This window comes from Phaseolus vulgaris, chromosome 5 (assembly GCF_000499845.2).
Source record: "Phaseolus vulgaris cultivar G19833 chromosome 5, P. vulgaris v2.0, whole genome shotgun sequence".
Taxonomy (NCBI): Eukaryota; Viridiplantae; Streptophyta; class Magnoliopsida; order Fabales; family Fabaceae; genus Phaseolus; species Phaseolus vulgaris.
In genome coordinates, this window is record NC_023755.2 from 33,681,781 (window position 1) to 33,700,574 (window position 18,794).

Below are 18,794 nucleotides of genomic sequence, written 5' to 3' on the forward strand. Positions count from 1 at the left end.
ATAAAAAAATAATTTTTAGTTCTTACACGAATAAGAAAGTAATTATATTTTAAACAATTTTATTTAAAAAATTATTAATTTAAAATAATGATATTATTATTATACTCATTCATCTTTTTGTATAAATAATTAAATAAAAGAATTCATAAAACAAAAAGAACACCTCATATTTGGAATAAGAAGGAGATGTGTGGGACTTGAGAGAGTAGGCGTATGAGGATGAAAGAGAAAAATGATAAGAAAGTGATGGTGTTTGGATTTGGATAGGTTAGAGTGGATGTGTGAGAATTTTTTTTATTGACAATAAAATGAATAAATATGAATCATTTTAGAGGTGGTCCAACCTTTATACATAAACACAACTTTTAACCTCCCCCACTAGACATACTCCCATATATGCCTATACAGAACATTCCTAATTGCACCTATAGAAAATCACCTGAGGCAATCAAACATACATCTTAAATGAGTACATCATGAGATCATCTTCATACAAACTAGAAGGTTAAAACACCAATCAGAAAATGAGAAAATTGCAGAATGTGACTTGGATGTAACCCAAGACCAAACCTTTAATTGGACCAAAGCAAAAACTTCCAATACATTTGCTACACCTCCTTTAAAGATTACCATGTTTCTGTGCTTCCAAACCTCATTGACTATTGCAATCCAAATCACTCCTCAAACTTCATTCACCGAAGCAGGCACGTTGTACATCCTAAATTGGGAAAAATTTAGCAATGGGATGTTGTGAAACGCACTCTGCACACCCAGACATACACAACAATGGTTCCACAATAATCAGGCAAATCTACACTCGAAGAACAAATGGGTACTAGTCTCCTCCTCTACCCCGCAAAGACTACACATAGAACTTACAACCGTGATCCCGCGCTTTTCTAGGTTAGCCTTAGTGACTAACTTATTTTTCAACACCCTCCAAGTCGTAACTAGTGCAGAAGGTACAACTTTACACTTCCAAAACTTTTTAAACACCATACCATTCTCCCCTACTTCGTCCCCCTTAGACGGAGGTAAGCAGATTTAACCGTATACCCGAATTCCTCCCTTTCCTTCCACACCCACCTGTCCTCCTTATCCAAGTTAAAACTCACACCTTGGACTTCCTGAGAAAGTAGACCCGCTAGTTGTTTCTCCCATTCAAATACCCAATTATCTTTCCAGAACAAAACATCCTTCCCAGTACCCACCTTCCAATGTATGGCTTCTTCGAAATTCTGACCCCAACCTTCCAAGCTCTAGACCTCCCTCAAATATTTCCACCAAAGAGAGTCCTTGTTATCTTTCGCTCCCTCTCTCAAACTTCTCCACCCCCCATACTTGGAGTCAGTAATCTCCTTCCACAAACCACCCTTGTCCGACCCAAACGCCATATTTTTTTACCGAGTAACGCCAAGTTAAAAGTCCTTAAGTCTATGATTCCAAGACCACCATCCTCACGAGCTTCACATACCTTTTTTCAGGAGGCCCAAGCGACCTTTCTACCATCGGAACCTCACCCCCATAGGAAATTCCTTTGGATTTCCACGAGCTCGTTTGCCACCATCACAGGAATTTTGAATAAAGATAGATAAAACAATGGGATAGAAGACATTACCGACTTAATCAGGCAAATCCTCCCCGCCAAAGACAAGAATCTACCTTTCCACTTACTTAATCTTCTCTTTAGTCTATCAACCATTCCATCCCAAAACGCCATTCTCTTATGATACCCTCCTACCGACAAACCCAAGTATGGAAAAAGAGTTACCATCGCTTCGTAATTCAGAATCGCCGCAAAACGCTGAATCGTTATCTGCTCAACCCCCAAACCACCTATTTTGCTCTTCATAAAGTTCACCTTAAGCCTGAAAGAGAGTTCAAAACAATTCAAAGTCGCCTTTATATTGAAAACACTTTTAACATTTGCTTCACAAAAGAATATAGTATCATCAGTGTACTACAACATGTTTACCTTCACTTTCTCCCTACCAATCTCCAAATTATCAATCAGATTCTTCTCGATCGCCATCCTGGACACTCCTTCCAAACCTTCTGTCGCAATAAGAAACAAAAATGGAGCTAGTGGGTCTCCTTGTCGAAGTCATTTCTTTGGAAAGAACTCCTTAGTCGGGCTATCGTTCACGAGAACTGACACAGTGGTTGACTCTAAACATCCCTTTATCCAACGAATCCATTTGTCGTAGAAACCAACCTTTTCTAACATATAATAAATGGACTCCCGTCTTACAGAATTGTATGCCTTCTCAAAATCCACTTTGAAGAAAACACATATTTTCTTCCTTCTTTTCATCTCATCCAAAACTTCATTGGCAACCAGTTGTCCAACAGACCCCTCCCTCGAGAAAAGCAGACTGCATGACATCAATAACTATGTTAATCACCTTTTTCATACGTAATGACAACGCCTTCAAAATAATTTTGTACAGGCATCTGACCAACGAAATAGGCCTAAACTCCCCAAGCTACTGAGGATTTTCATTTTTTGGAATCAGACATAAAAACGACACATTTGAACCCCAATGCCAATTACGGCAGAACTCGAAATCCTTCATCGCCGCCATAATATTCACTTTAATGAAACCCTGATTAAAACCATCTAGACCAAGACTTTCGAACTATCAAAGTTCCACATTGCTTCCTTAATTTCCTCTTATGAAAAAGCTCCAACCAACATCTGATTATCCTTCCCGGAAATAGATTTAAAACAGACGTTATCTAACTTAACCAACAACTCTTCATTCCTGACAAATCTGGCTTCAAAAAAGTCTTTGACCTTATCTTTAACTTCATCCTTATTCTCACTCCACTGACCGTTCTCTAGCACCCTATGTAACTCGTTCTTAGCCCTCCTCCATTTCACATACGAATGGAAGAACTTCGTATTCAGATCTCCTTGCTTCAGCCATTTTTGCCTTGTTATTTGCTTCACAACCATCTCTTGCTTAAATAGATTTTTGTTAAACTTTGCTAATGGAGACCTTCTTTCTCCCCTTTCTTGCTCATTCAGATCAAGTTCATCGTCTTTTGCATCCAACTCCCTAATCCTTTTTTGCAACCCTTCGCCCACCTGATTCACATCCTCAAAAATTTCCTTATTCCATACTTTTAAGTCAGCTTTGAGTTTCTTCAGTTTTTCTTTGGGCCCTTTTTCTTTCAAAAACATATATTCCTCCACCTTGCACCTCGTATTTGGGCCATTTTTCTTTCAAAAACACCTTAAATCTGTTGTTGCTCTGCCAAACATCCAGACTCCTGAACGGTTTCGAGCCCCAATTGACGTTCTTATCTCTTATGACGATTGCGCAATGATCGGAGACAGATATACTTAATACGAATTGTTTACAATGCAGCCACACTTCAACGCATTCTTTTGACACAAGAACACTTTCAATCCTGCTCTTCACTAAACCATTTAGTTTATACCATGTGAACTTTTTGTCAATCAACGGGATATCTACCAATTCTGTTTCCTCAATAAAAGCATTAAAACCTTATGTTTCTCTACTATAGTCAGACACAAACATCAAACTCTTCCTCTCCTCCCGACTTCTAATAGAGTTAAAGTTGCGCACTACACACCAAGCCTTAAATAATTGTAACGACCTGTATTTGCTAATCTCCTCTCACACCACCTTATTGTCCCGTAATAGTTGGAACAATAAACATTCACAATTGTGACTGTACCTGTGTGGACAATGATGGGCTCAGACAGTACCTGTAACTGGCTATAGAACTGCTGATGTGTCGGTAATCTTTGTGCCTCTTTAAGCCTCCTTCCACCATACTTATATTATTGCTTTGTGGGCTTTTTGTTCTTTATGGGATGGAGATCAATTGTCAACTGATATGTCGTAGTACCTTCATCATTAATACTATTAATATTACTAATTTTATTATTATTATTATTATTATTATTATTATTATTAATATAATACTAATAATATTATTATATTAATATTATTAATTTTATAATATCAATAATATGTTATACTTATTAGTTATGATTATTATTTTTTATTATTATTATTTATGATTTTATAATTAATTATATTATAATAATATTTTTAATATTATGTATATAATTATTATTATAATAGTTAGTAGGTAATAAAGATCTGTTGGTAAAAGTTCGTAGCTAATAAGATTCGTAGGTAAAAGTTCGTAGGTTATAAGATTTATGGATAAAAGTTTGTAGGTAATAAGATCTGTGGGTAATAGTTGGTAGGTAATGCTGCATTTACCTACGGATTCAGATTTGTAGATAATATCCGTAAGTAATGTTGTTCGTAGGTAATATTCGTAGATAATATTGTCCGTAAATAATATTCGTAGGTAATACTAAATTTACCTACATATTAAAATCCGTCTTTGTGAATAAAAATTCAAAGATAATATTAATTTTTTTTAATGAACCGAGAATGACTTCTGCTTACTCTGCGGTCTCAAAAATTTTAAAATAATAATTTCACCCTTCATCGTGTGTGGATTATATGTTTTCAAAATCTTCCGAAATAAGTTTTTTTTGAATTTTCATAACATAATTTTCAGAATAAGTTTCTCAGATTAATTTTTTTAAATCAAATTTCTGGGATCATAATTTTAAAATAAAATTTCTAAAACATATAAAATACTTTTTGGGATGAATTTCCAAAAATATATGAGATGTTTTTTAAAATAATCTAAAACATATGACATAATTTTAAGATGAAATTTTCAGAAAATTTTATAGTAAAGTTAACATTTTATTATTATTTTTTTCTTGGAGGAACAAGGAAGTGTAATTGGAGGAGCATTGAAACATAGTCGCAGTAGATACGCTGGCACCAGTAGCCATGAGACCACCACATGGTACAGCGAGGAGAGTATTCTAAAAGTAATTATACTTTGACACTCTTCCTCCTTTCTATTTTCAACTTACAACTAAAAAAATAATTATAATAATCAAATATAATATTTGATTAGAAAAACAGATGTCATCATTTTTGAACAATTGAGTCAAAGAATAACTTTTGCTATTAGTATGAGAATGCAAGTAATAATCATAGGGGTGTATTTTATCGTAATATATTATTAGAGAAAATATATTTGCAAATGGACACACACGTCATATTATAAAAATATGATCAGTTTTAGAAATACAAAAGGTTGAAAAGTTATATAATTAATTGAATTGAAAAATTAAAAAAAATTACTTAGAAAGATTATACAATAGTTACGTCTTATTAAAAAAATATTCTAATAAAATAGAAAAATAAAACAGTATAAATAAAAACTACATAAAAAATAGTTACAAATAACTATATTTTTTTATATATATAATTGCGTAGATAACACCGGTAGAAACTTAAATGTTGAAGTTAATAATGTATTTTATATTTTTTTATGAAGATATTTTGTTTTTGTAAAATATTATAAATTATTGAGAAAATTTTGTCAGGCGTTGACAACGAACAAACGCGTTATGAAGGAAGATTGGTCAAACCAAAAGTATTGTATTATTGAATAGTCAGAACAGAAAAGTTGTGTTTGTGTTTGTTGCTCCTTCAACTCTAGTTGAATTTCCATCCATTATCATGATTTATTTGTTTGCTCGCTGCAATTGTTCAGTGGGACTCAGAAGATGAGAAACCTAAGGTTCTGTCTTTCTATTCTGGTTATGTTCTTTTCTTTGCCCACTCATCCTTCTCTTGCTGCACTCACCACCGTTTCTGCTGATCAAAAACTCACTGGTGATCAAACTCTCGTCTCCGAAGGAGGGGTCTTCGAACTGGGTTTCTTCAAGCCAGGTAATTCCTCTAACTACTATATAGGCATATGGTACAAAAAGATCGCCATAAAAACAATAGTTTGGGTAGCAAATAGAGACAACCATGTCTCTGATAAGAACACTGCCACGTTAACAATATCAGGTGGTAATTTAGCTCTTTTAGATGGGTCTTCTAATCAAGTTTGGTCAACAAACACGAGTTCTCCCAGGTCAGGTTCTGTCGTGGAAGCTGTTTTACTAGATTCTGGGAATCTTGTGTTAAGAGATAGGCCTCATGATGATGCTTCTGAGCCTTTGTGGCAGAGTTTTGATCACCAGACGGACACGTTCCTTCCGGGTGGAAAAATTAAACTCAACAAGAAAACAAAGAAAGCTCAATACCTCACTTCATGGAAGAACTTGGAAGATCCTGCTACGGGTCTCTTCTCTCTGGAACTAGACCCTGAAGGCTCCACTGCTTATTTGATTACTTGGAACAAGACTGAACATTATTGGACAAGTGGCTCTTGGAATGGACACATTTTCAGTTTGGTTCCAGAAATGAGGTTGAATTATATATTCAATTTCTCCTTTGTGTCCAATGAGAACGAGAGCTATTTCACCTACTCCTTGTATAACTCTTCCATTGTATCTCGGTTATTCATAGATATCACGGGGCAGATCAAGCAACTCACGTGGTTGGAGAGTTTTCAGCAGTGGAACTTGTTTTGGTCACAGCCGAGACAACAGTGCGAGGTATATGCCTTTTGCGGCGCGTTTGGGAGTTGCACTGAGAACTCAATGCTGGGGCCTTGTAATTGCTTGAAGGGTTTTGAGCCAAAGTCACTGTCTGATTGGAATCTGGAGGATTACTCAGGAGGGTGCCAGAGGAAAACAAAGTTGCAATGTGAGAATTCCAATGCCTCCAACAGGGATAAGGTCGGGTTCCAAGAAATTCCCAACGTGGTATTACCTAAAGAGGCACAGTCTGTCGGCTCAGGGAATGCAGGAGAATGTCAATCAATCTGCTTGAGCATCTGCTCCTGCACAGCTTATGCATATGACAGTAACGGATGTTCAATTTGGGACGGCAACCTTCTGAACGTGCAACAGTTGTCTTCAGATGATAGTAGCGGAGAAACTTTGTATCTTAAACTTGCAGCATCTGAGCTTCATGCTGATAAAAGCAGTAAGGGGACGATTATTGGTATAGTTGTGGGAGTGGTTCTTGGCGTTGGGATTCTCTTGGCCATTCTTTGGTCAAGGAAGAGAATGTTGGTATCAGGAAAGGCTGCAGAGGGTTCGTTGGTGGTATATGGGTACAGAGATTTGCAAGATGCAACGAGAAATTTCTCTGAGAAATTGGGAGGAGGAGGGTTTGGTTCTGTTTTTAAAGGAACATTGGATGATTCCAGTGTGGTAGCAGTGAAGAAGTTGGAAAGTTTTAGCCAAAGAGAGAAACAGTTTCAAACCGAAATTCGAACAATAGGGACAATACAACATGTTAATCTTGTCAGACTCCATGGATTCTGCTCTGAAGGCACCAAAAAGCTGCTAGTTTATGAATACATGCCAAATGGCTCCTTGGATTTGCACTTGTTCCAGAACAAGAACTTCGTGGTATTGGACTGGAAAACGAGATACCAAATTGCTTTGGGAATAGCAAGGGGATTAGCTTACCTTCATGAGAAATGCAAAGACTGTATTATACACTGTGACGTAAAGCCAGAAAATATTCTCCTAGATGCTGATTTTTGTCCCAAGATTGCAGACTTTGGCCTGGCTAAGCTTGTAGGAAGGGATTTCAGCAGGTTCCTCGCAACAGTTAGAGGAACAAAAAACTATCTTTCTCCAGAATGGATTTCTGGGGTGCCTATCACAGCCAAAGCCGACGTGTACAGCTATGGAATGATGCTTTTTGAGTTTGTGTCAGGTAGGAGGAACTCTGGTGAGCTATCTGATTGTGATGAAGATGACCAATTTACGTTCTTTCCTACCAGGGCAGCAAATATAGTTGCCCAAGGTGGCAATGTTCTTAGCCTTTTAGATCCTTCTTTGGAACAAAATGCTGATGCCGAGGAGGTGACTCGAATGGCAACCGTTGCTTCCTGGTGTATCCAAGAGAATGATACTCACAGGCCAACCATGGGTCAGGTAGTTCATATCCTTGATGGGATCTTGGACGTGAATTTACCTCCAATTCCAACATTTCCTCAAAACTAGAGAATCTTGTTTAATTTCCTAAACCAACTCAAACTCAAGTTCAAACCAGGAGTTCATGTGTGAAGATCAACGACTCAACCACCTCTCTTCAAACAAGCCCCATGGCCTTGGCACGAGAAAATTAGGATCACACGTCTGTCTCATTACTTGTTACTAATACAAAATATGACATCTTTTTTATTGTCACCAGTGTAATTCTCTTCCTCTGTTCAAGGGGTCAAGTTCAAATATTCGAAACAAGTTTCATTCTTCGTAATAAACCACTTGAACAAAAAGAATCGTTAATCAACAACTCAGGTAATTAAGATATATCATAACCAATCAAAAAAATAAAGAAAGGCCAAAAGTGCAAGCTAGTCTCAATCAAAATCTATCTCTAGAAGGAAACACAATCATCATATCGATTTGAACAGAAAAACACGTATCTGCATCATGATCATACTCATACAAATACCCTAAAATGAAAAGAACATGAAAAACACATTCAACTAAGTTTTTCTATTTCCTCCACAGGAATACATGAAAAAGGAGTTACCTCCACAAGAATACTTAAAGAAGGCGTAACATCTAACGTAGCTCTCAAGAATTGGTCTAAAATAGCTGAAAATAATTAATAAAGTGATGTCAAACACAAACGTTTTAGGCATTTTACTATAAGACCAAGACTAAACTAGAAGCTGTACAAAAGCAATAAGGAAGAAGACTTAAAAAGCTTCATACTTAAAAAGCCTTACACAATTTGGCTGTTATCAATAATGAGAAAGTAAATTCCTTTTTGTGTAAATTCATTCTCCACCCCCATCGTCTAAAGGTGATCCTTTTTATTTAAACCTCAGTGTTAAGCTTCTTGTTTCTGGATTATTTTCAGGTCATGTATCCATCTTAACAGCAGAAAAGTTCATGTCATGAACCATTCTTCATTTTCTTGATTATTTGGTACTTCTCATGCTATATGTACCAGATTCAATTCTCAATTATTGCAGAGATTTTATCTTCCGGTTATCTTAAATGACATTGGAGTCATTTACGTTTGGAGTTTTAAATAGTAGGATTCTAGACTTCACTAAAAAAATTATGAACCTTTATGATTGGTTTATCAAGAGAAAAACTCTCTAATTATGATTTGGAAAATGAACAAAAATTTATTTACCGGTTATTAACCTTTATAAGATAGATATATGGTCATCGAACTATATAAAAAATAAACTACTTTTTTCTTAGAAAATAACGTGGTTGAATTTTATAACCAAACTTATTTGATTGGTTGTTAAAAAACCAGTTAAACATAGAACACTTAAATTAAAAAAAAAAACAGTTATTAGAAGAAATGACTTAATTTAGTGTTCATAACTTCATAAGTATTTTAAATTAGATTGTCTCCAAGAGAGAATATATGTGAGAGCAAATATATAGTGGTACTGTATTCATTGATGTGATTATTTGGAAGCGTGTATCATGAGATAAACATGATGCCATTTTGGTTATATAATGGGTGGTCTATGTTAGTTTTATATGTTTTGTTTCTCTGACTCGCATTTTATTATAAAAGATGTTACTTTTTAACAACATATATAATAAAAACTATCAATTTATGATTATAAATTATTATTTGATATAATATTATTTCAAAATTATTTTATTTTAATAAAAAAATGTTTCTTTATCTAATTATAATAAAGTATAAATTATCAAAATATCATCACTTTTTTTATTATTCTGCTTTTTTAGTGAAATGATAAATGTATAGTCAAAGTTTTTTATTTTATCTTCAAAATTATTTTAAAATAAAGATTTCGTACAATAATGAATATAGAGAAAACAAACAAAAACTTTGATACGTTTTAATTTATTTATGGATATAATGTTGGACTTAAATATTTAAAATCACAATTATAAATAATTAGAACTCAAAATATTATTATTATTTTATATAATATTTATATTTTGATATGTTTTAGTTACTTCAAGTTTACAAAGGGAATGGTTTGGAAAAAAATGTTATTTTTGTTACAATCATTAGAAGTAAAAATATTGATGATAAAATATCTATATGAAAAATGGATTTGATTTTTTATGATTTAAGATTTTCTTTCAAATTTAAATGAAAATAACTTTGAGAACAAATGTTATTATTTTCCTTAGTGCTTATTGTCCCTCACTCTTGTGAAAAGACAATCAATGCAAGTGATTGATTCCTTTTTAGAGTGATTGATTCTATTTAAGAAAGGATAATAATACATTAATAACCATATTTTTTATACAATCAAATTACAAATTTTAATATTATTAATATTTTTTATATAATTTAATTTTAAATTTATCTTCTATTATATATATTTATTTCTAAACATATCACATTAAAAAAAAAATTTATACAACTCTAAAAATTATAAACTATCATTTTTCTTTCAGAAAATGGTATATCTATCTTAGTGTGAGTGTAAAAATGTTGTAGTAATAAGAAGGTCTATACCTCTAGAGAATATATTTTCCCACTTTTTTCTTTTTATATTTCTCACTTATGATTATAATAAAACCATTTTTTTATATCTATTTATTACATTTATTAGTAATTAGTCTCCTTAATCTCATGGTATTCTTATTAGAATAGTTTAAATGGCTCATTACTATTAAATGAATTTAATTAAGATATCTTACAATTACAGACAAATCAATAAGCTATTCGGATCCAAAAAGATGGAACTTAAACATAACACTACAAAAATCAACATGGAAAAACAAAACTCGTGATTACACCATACATTACAATTACATTACTAAATGCCAAAAAGTGGCATTGTGTATATTAACAAGGGAAACCAATTTGTAGTCTAATTTTCTCCTCCAGTGGCCTTGGAGCTTGCTGAAGAGATGTTACTTCTGGCTTGAGAGGAGGAGGTAATTGAAACGTTGCTCTTCTCCTGTGAACTGTGTGTGGAGTTTGAGTCGGTGTAAAAGACTAAATTCTCCTGGTTGTCAACAAACACTTGAAGGGACCTTGGAATTGGAGGCATGTTCACCTCTAAGATCCCCTCAAGGATTTGAACCACCTGAGCCATGCTTGGCCGGTGAGCCTCGTTGTCTTGGACACACCATGAAGCAACTTTTATTATTCGAGTCACCTCCTCAATCTCAGCATTGCCCTCCAAACCATGGTCCAAAAGGCTAACAACAGGACCACCTTGGACAACAACATTTGCCGCAAAGGTTGGAAAGAAGGTAAATTTGCCATCTTCTGATGGCTCAGAGTTCCTCCTTCCGGATACAAACTCAAAAAGCATCATTCCATAGCTGTACACATCTGCTTTGGCTGTGATAGCCACCCCAGAAATCCACTCTGGAGCAAGATACCCTCTTGTTCCTCTCATGGTTGTGAGAACCCTGCTGAAATCCCTTCCAACAAGCTTAGCCAGGCCAAAGTCTGCAACCTTGGGACAAAATTCAGAATCTAGGAGAATGTTTTCTGGCTTCACATCACAGTGTATGATACAATCTCTACAATTCTCGTGAAGGTAAGTTAATCCCCTTGCTGTTCCCAACGCAATTTGGTATCTCATTTTCCAATCCAACAACACCTTACGGATCTTGTTGGGGAACAAATGGAAATCCAAGGAGCCATTTGGCATGTAATCATAAACTAGCAGCTTTTTTGCACCTTCAGAGCAGAATCCACGGAGCCTAACAAGATTAACATGTTGTACTGTCCCTATTGTGCTAACTTCTGTTCGGAACTGTTTTTCTCCTTGGCTAATACTCTCCAACCTTTTCACTGCTACCACACTTGAATCACCCAACTTTCCTTTGAAAACAGAACCAAACCCTCCTCCCCCCAATTTCTCTGAGAAATTCCTCGTTGCATTTTGCAAATCTCGGTACCCAAATGCGACCAACGTACCCTCCACAGGCTTTCCTGCTCCAACCATTCTCTTCCTTCGCCTAATCACGAAAAACAAAAGAATGGCCAAGAGAACCCCAATGCCAACAACCAGTCCCACAGCCACACCAATAACAGTCCCCTTACTGCTTTTATCATCATGAAACTCAGATGCTGCAAGTTTGAGATACAAAGTTTCTCCGCTACTATCATCTAAAGATAGCTTCTGCAGATTCAAAAGGTTGCCAATCCAAATAAAACACCCGTTACTGTCATATGCATAAGCCGTGCAGGAACAGTTGTTTAAGCAAGTCGATTCACATTCCCCTGCCTTCCCTGATCCCACAGATTGTGCATGTTTAGGTAACACCATGTTGGGAATCGCAAGAAACCTATCCTTATCCCCTTTAGAGGGATTCAAATTCTCACACTTCAACTTGGTTTTCCTTTTACACCCACCTGAGTGATCCTCCAGATTCCAATCAGACAGTGACTTTGGCTCAAAACCCGGCAAGCAATTACAATACGGCATGGAATTCTCAGTACAGCTCCCAAACACACCACAAAACGCGTATACCTCACACTGTTGTCTCGGCTGTGACCAAAACAAGTTCCACTGCTGAGCATTCTCCAACCACGAGAGTTGCTTGACCTGCCCCGAGATATCCATCACAAACCGAGATACAATGGAAGAGTTATACATGGAGTATGTGAAATAGCTCTCGTTGTCGTTCGACACAAACGTGAAATTGTAGAGAAAGTTCGCCCTCATCTCCGGCACTAAACTAAAAATGTGGCCATTCCAAGGACCACTTGTCCAGTACTGTTCAGACTTGTTCCAAAGAATCAAATAAGAAGTGGTTCCTTTGGGGTCTAGTTCCAGAGAAAAAAGACCCGTCGCAGGATCTTCGTTGTTCTTCCATGAAGTGAGGTATTGAGGTTGCTTAGTTTTATTATCCAGTTTGATTTTGCCACCCGGAAGCCACGTGTCAGTTGGGTGATCAAAACTCTGCCACAAAGGTTCGGAAGCAGAAGCACCATTATGCTTATCTCTTAACACAAGATTCCCGGAATCGAGGAGAGTAGCTATTACGACAGAACCTGACCCGGAAGAACTCATGTTTGTTGACCAAACTTGTTTAGAAGATCCATCCAAGAGAACTAGATTGCCACCTGATATTGTTAACGTGGCAGTGTTCTTATCAGAGACTGGGTTGTCTCTATTTGCTACCCAAACTATTGTTTGTTTGGTGACCTTTTTGTACCATATGCCTATGTAGTAGTAAGAGGAATTACCCGGTTTGAAGAAACCCAACTCGAAGATTTCACCTTGAGAGACGAGGGTTTGGTCCCCGGCGAGAGTTTGGTTTGCGGATACGGTTGTGAGAGCCGCAAGGGAATTGTGGGTGAACAAAGAGAAGAATAGGGTGAGAAGAGAGATGCAGAACCCTGGGTTCTTCATGGTGTTCTAAGTGAGGAATTTGCTGGGAAAAATTAGAGAGATTGTACTTGGATTTCGGTGCAGTGGAACAGAGACAGAAACCATGAATGAAGGAACAACAATGAGTGGTTAGTTAATGCTCTAATGGTGACTGTTGTGTTCATCAAGTGAAACGGCGCATTTTGTTCTCACTACTCTAACGATACATCTGTTAAGCGTCATTGTCACGAGTTGTAAACTTCTTTTCATAATCATTCATCAACCAACAATGAATTGAAACCTTACATTATTTGAAAAATTTAAATAATATTTCTGATTGTTATGGAGTACTCTTTAATATCTCCTGATTTTTTTTTAAGTAAACAAAGGATAGAAGTTTTTTATTTTTATTTTTATGTAAAGCTAGAGATTAATGTATTAAAAAAATAATGAATATTAAATTATAAGTAAGTAATTAATATTTTTTGTTTTCAGGCTAATGCTTTATCTACATAAGACTAAACATTTTCAAATTAATTACAATCCCACGTTTACCCATCTCCAGAATCATTGTTCTTAAGAAATCGCGATAGAACCATTTTCACGTACTATTGAACTCGACTGATAACCTTTTAATTAACTTATTATTGAGTTCAACACAAATAAACTGGTGGTAAATACTTACTTTATACAATTTTTCCTTTGTGTGAATTGATATATGGTAACTTCTTTTTCACAACCAGAGTGGTGGCGAAGTGCAATGTGATATAATGCAATGCTAGTTCACATAAACTAAGATAAATCTACAGCTGATGAATAATATTAAATTATTGCTATGCATCATTTTCTCTTCTTTTAATGATGATTAAGACCTTGGTGATCAAGTTGAGAGGGTGGTTGGGAAAAGAAGAGTGTATTAATGTATATAATTGATGGAAAACAAGTAAGAGATTTTCACCATAAAATGAAATCTAAAAATGAATCCTGGCTAGTTGGAAAATTTCTACATGATGTTGACATGACCATCCAATATCGGTGATGAGGGTGTTCGCTGTCCTCGTGCTGAAGCAACATCAAAAGTAGTGGTTCTTTTTCGAAGACTTTCACGTTCATATTAGAAACTACAGTAATAAACAATGATGTAAACACACATTTGATGACGGGGTATTTTTTAGATTGTAAGTATGAGCTGCAGTTTTGTAAAATTGAGAAGTTTTCCAGACAAATTTACTGATTTAAAGTTTTGAATGGAAGACAATTTAACTTGTCTTGTACTGGTTAGTATATAATCAGGGATCAGGGATGATCTTTCCTTTATTTTTCTTCTCTGATCATCCAATAAAATAGATGTCCTTTGATTAATTAGTGTAGAGTGATGGCTTGGACCGAACATATCATAAGTAGGTCGTATTCTGATTCTTAATGGTGGAGGCGTTATTAATTCTGTGTTAATTATATTTAATTACTCTTAATGGTTCAATAAAGGCAGAATCCGATTGTGTTATATAAATGATGGTCAATATATGTCAGAAGGGACATCGACAAGGGGATCTATCTTTGACACACTGGTTTAGAGTACACTTATCCGAGGTCATTTGGAGATGTTCTAAGGCTAGGTTATTCTTACATTTGTCTAGAACATTTGACGCCCACCGTAAGGCTAGGTTATTCTTACATTTGTCTAGAACATTTGACGCCCACCGTGGGGCAGACAAAGTTATTCCTACACCACAGGATCAAAATACAGATTGAAAATGAAAGGAACTAGGAGAACAATGGCGGAAGAAGAGACAAATGGAGCTTTAAATGGAGGATCCGTACTAGAGGCAACATGTATGCTAATGGAGATGATGGAAACAATGAGGAGGCAAAATGATGAGCGGGCGAAGGAATTTAGAAGGGGATAAGAAGAGGCAAGGTTGTGGTTGGAGGAGGCGTTAAAGGGACATGAGCGATTTCAAAGGTGAAATGAGGAGCTTTAGAGGCATGTGGAGGATCGGATGTCAGGAAGGCGGGAGTGGGAGGAAGTGGAGCCAAATTTCCAACCATTTTCGGAGAAAATTTTGAATGAACCATTTCCAATGAACTATGTGTTTCTGAAAATTAGTTCCTTCACGAGGAAGCAGACCCGAAAGCTCACATAAAAACGGTTAGGGCACAAATGCTGATTCATGGAGGACCGGATGTTGTCCGATGTAAAATGATGGCAGGATCGTTAACATGAACGACGTTAGATTGGTTCAGTACTCTTTCAGAAGCGTCGGTGACATCGCTGAAGGTTTTTGTTTGTTTGTTTCTCATTTTGCAGTAAATAAAACAAAACTCCAAGAAACGGCAGATTTGATTAAGGTGAAACAATCCAAGGGGGAATCAGTGAAACAATATTTGCGTTGTTTTAATGAGGTGGTGGTGCAGATTCCTCAACCTAATGAGGGGATGTGTGTGGAAGCTTTTATTAGAGGGATAAGGTCTTGAGGGTTTGGGGAGTCACTTGTGAAAAGGAGGCCGGAGGATATGGCAGCCATCAACCTTAGGGCTACGTCATATATTAAAGTGGAAAAGTTTAATAAGAGAAAGAAGGAGGAAGAAAGGAGGGGAGAAGAGGGAACAAAATCTAGGGGAAAGAAGGCAATATTCGCTTTTTGACCAACTAGTAGTAGAGGTGGAGGCCTAATAAAGGAGAGGGGAGATGAAAGATGACTGGCCCTTATGCATAAAGGAGGAACGAAAAGTACGGCGAAAGGAGGGAAGAAAGATCTAATTGGTTCCTGCCAAAGTTGGTGGCGTCCTAGAAGGATATTATTAAAGATGTCAACACGACAAAGCTTTTGCGTTTTCCGAAGAAAACCAATAAAGTCATGGGAAGAAACTCAAAAGCGTGGTGTTGTTTCCTTAAAACATACGACCATGACACAGAAAGATGTTATACAATGGCAAGACAGATAGAGGAGTTGGTGAAAAGAGGTCTAATTCAAATTTTTAAAGAAGGGTCGAATGAGGTAGATAAAAGAGGGTTAGGGGAGGTTGGAAAGGCCACAGATGAGGATGAAGATCGGAGGGGGGACGAACATGAGAAGCCTATAATGGGAGATTTAAATACAATTGTGGGTGAATGTTTTGGGGGAGGAGTTTCTAGTGCAATCAGGAAACGCTATGCGAGATCGGTAATGCAATTAGCAACAAAGGTGGCTTCTACGTCGACCTTATGTTGATTTGGATGATGTTTTTCCTCATGACAACGACCCTGTTGTTATATCAATAGTTATGAAGAGTCGACGTATTCATAAGGTATTAGTGGACTTAGGCTTTTCAGCGGATGTGCTCTTTTGGAATGCGTTTGTGGGCATGGGAGGATGGATGGATGAGCTGCAACCATTTGAAGGGTGTTGGTTGGTTTTTCAGGCGACCCAGTTCAGGTGCAGGGTTATCTGGAGACTCGGACGACCTTTGGGGAGGGAAGTGAGGTCAAGACGATCAATATCAGGTACAAGGTATTAAGATGCCATTCATAAAAAGCACTGAACTTCCAAGAAAACAACAGACATATACCCTTATGACCAGATTTTGAGGCATACATATTGCATATTTGACCAACAACTGGCTTTGAAAAGCATAAACAGATTTAACCATTTATAAGCAATTATAACAACTTCATTCAGAGGTGTCAAAGGCAAAACAATTGGTTGTTTTTTACTTTCAACTGGTTGTTTTGTACTTTCAACTGGTTGTTTTCTGTGACAGCAAAGAGAATATTTTCCAGAACCAAGTAATCACCTTTTAAGGCGATGAAAAGAGCAATTTGTTCATACTTTAGCAAAGAGAACCCCAAAAGATTCACTCTTTTTATTCTTGAAGATTCTCTTTTTGAACAACCATTGTGCATGTGCCTAGGATGACTCTTGATGTTCTTCCTTTTAGCAGACATTCTTCAAGCTCTTATTTTGATTCTCTTTGATGAAGGGGGTGTGGGATCCATGAAGGCAAAGAGAAAAACCAGAAAACAAAATGAGACTTTTGGCAGATTTGAAAACCAACAAGAGATGTCACAATGGGTTGTTTTTGTGAAGAGAAACAACTTCATATGAGTTTATATATTCACAGAAAACAGTTCCAATCCTTGACATTTAAAAGCTTGAAGCAATTGACTATAGTTTTCAGTATTTAAAGAGGCACAAGAACTTACACTGCTTGAATCATCTTCTCCCTCCGCCATCAAACACATATTGGCTTTTTCATCTTCACTTGATGAAGAGACTTCATTTTCATCCCAAGCAATGTAGGCCTTCTTTGATTTCCCTTTCTTGCTTGACTTCTTTTCCTTGCTTTCTTTATTTGGGCATTCATCTTTCATATGCCCTTGTTCTCCACAACCAAAACAAGCATAATTGTTAGGATTAAAATCACTAGTTTTCTTGTTTCCATACCTTTCTTTGTTGGAATTTTTGTTGCGGTTTCTCTTCATTAATTTGCTGAACTTTTTGGATAGCAAACTTAGAGTTTCTCCCTCACTTTCATCACTTGGGTCTTGCTTATTCTTGTTCTTGACAACTTTCAAGGCTTTGTTCCTTACATGCTTGTCTTCAATTCTTGAACATTGAGTCTATTCATCTCCAACTCATGTTCTCTAAGCTTTCCAAACAAGGAGGTTGTGGTTAATGATGTCAAATCCTTAGACTCAGAGATGGCAGTAACTTTTGGTTGCCAAGATCTATCAAGACACTTTAGAATCTTGATGTTTAACTTTTCCTTGTCAAATATTTTTCCAAGACTCATTAGATAATTGACAATATGGGTGAATCTCTTTTGTACTTCAACAATTGATTCTCCTTTGAGCATTCTGAACATCTCATACTTTTATATTAGAGTATGTTTCCTTGCCCGTTTAACATCATTTATCCCTTCATGGGTGACCTCTAGAGTATCCCACATTTTCTTAGTCGATGCACATTGTGAGATCCTGAAAAATTCATCAGAGTTTAAAGCAGAGGTTATGATATTCTTGGCAATGCAATCAAACTTGGCCTTTTTATTTTCAGCATCAGTCCATTGGGACCAAGGTTTTTCAATAGAAGAACCTTCCTTTTCAAATTTTGGAATAAAAGGGCAATTTCAATTGCATCCCAAATCCCTTTATCAAGAGATTCAACAAAGATTTTCATTCTAACCTTCCTAAACTGATAGTTCAAACCACAAAACAAAGGTGGCCTGTTAATTGAGGCACCCTCCCCAAAAGGTAGTTTTTCAGCCATAGAAAAAGGTTTAGGATCGAAAACTTGAGTAACTACAAGAACTTAACTCTTGATGCCAAATGTTAGAATATAACTGATCCGGTCGATCATTGGTCATCGGTGACATCAGCAACAGATAGCCACGTGGACCGTTCTTAGTGGAACACGTGGGCCAGGGAAGCAGATGAGTCATTGAGAAAGTCACCCAGGGTGGTGATCGGTGATCAGGGGGCGGTGGTCAGAAAGGATGCGCGATCAGCGCCTAGATAAGCGCCTGGA

At 36.4% G+C, this 18,794-nt stretch overlaps 2 protein-coding genes across 3 annotated transcripts; one reads left to right on the forward strand and one right to left on the reverse strand.

Moving 5' to 3' along the window:
* Positions 1-5,496: 5,496 nt before the first annotated feature.
* On the forward strand, positions 5,497-8,253 carry LOC137835509 (G-type lectin S-receptor-like serine/threonine-protein kinase At2g19130). Of its 2 annotated transcripts, XM_068644046.1 has the most exons (2): positions 5,505-5,810; positions 5,934-8,253. In XM_068644046.1, the coding sequence occupies exons 1-2, from the start codon at positions 5,645-5,647 to the stop codon at positions 7,991-7,993; spliced, it is 2,226 nt and encodes a 741-aa protein (XP_068500147.1). In that variant the 5' UTR covers positions 5,505-5,644; the 3' UTR covers positions 7,994-8,253. The 2 variants fall into 2 exon arrangements, with proteins under 2 accessions (XP_068500146.1, XP_068500147.1); XM_068644045.1 differs by having other exon boundaries at positions 5,497-8,253.
* A 2,471-nt stretch (positions 8,254-10,724) lies between these two features.
* LOC137835510 (G-type lectin S-receptor-like serine/threonine-protein kinase At2g19130) lies at positions 10,725-13,552 on the reverse strand. Its single transcript, XM_068644047.1, has one exon. The coding sequence runs from the start codon at positions 13,327-13,329 to the stop codon at positions 10,825-10,827; it is 2,505 nt and encodes an 834-aa protein (XP_068500148.1). The 5' UTR covers positions 13,330-13,552; the 3' UTR covers positions 10,725-10,824.
* Positions 13,553-18,794: the final 5,242 nt, after the last annotated feature.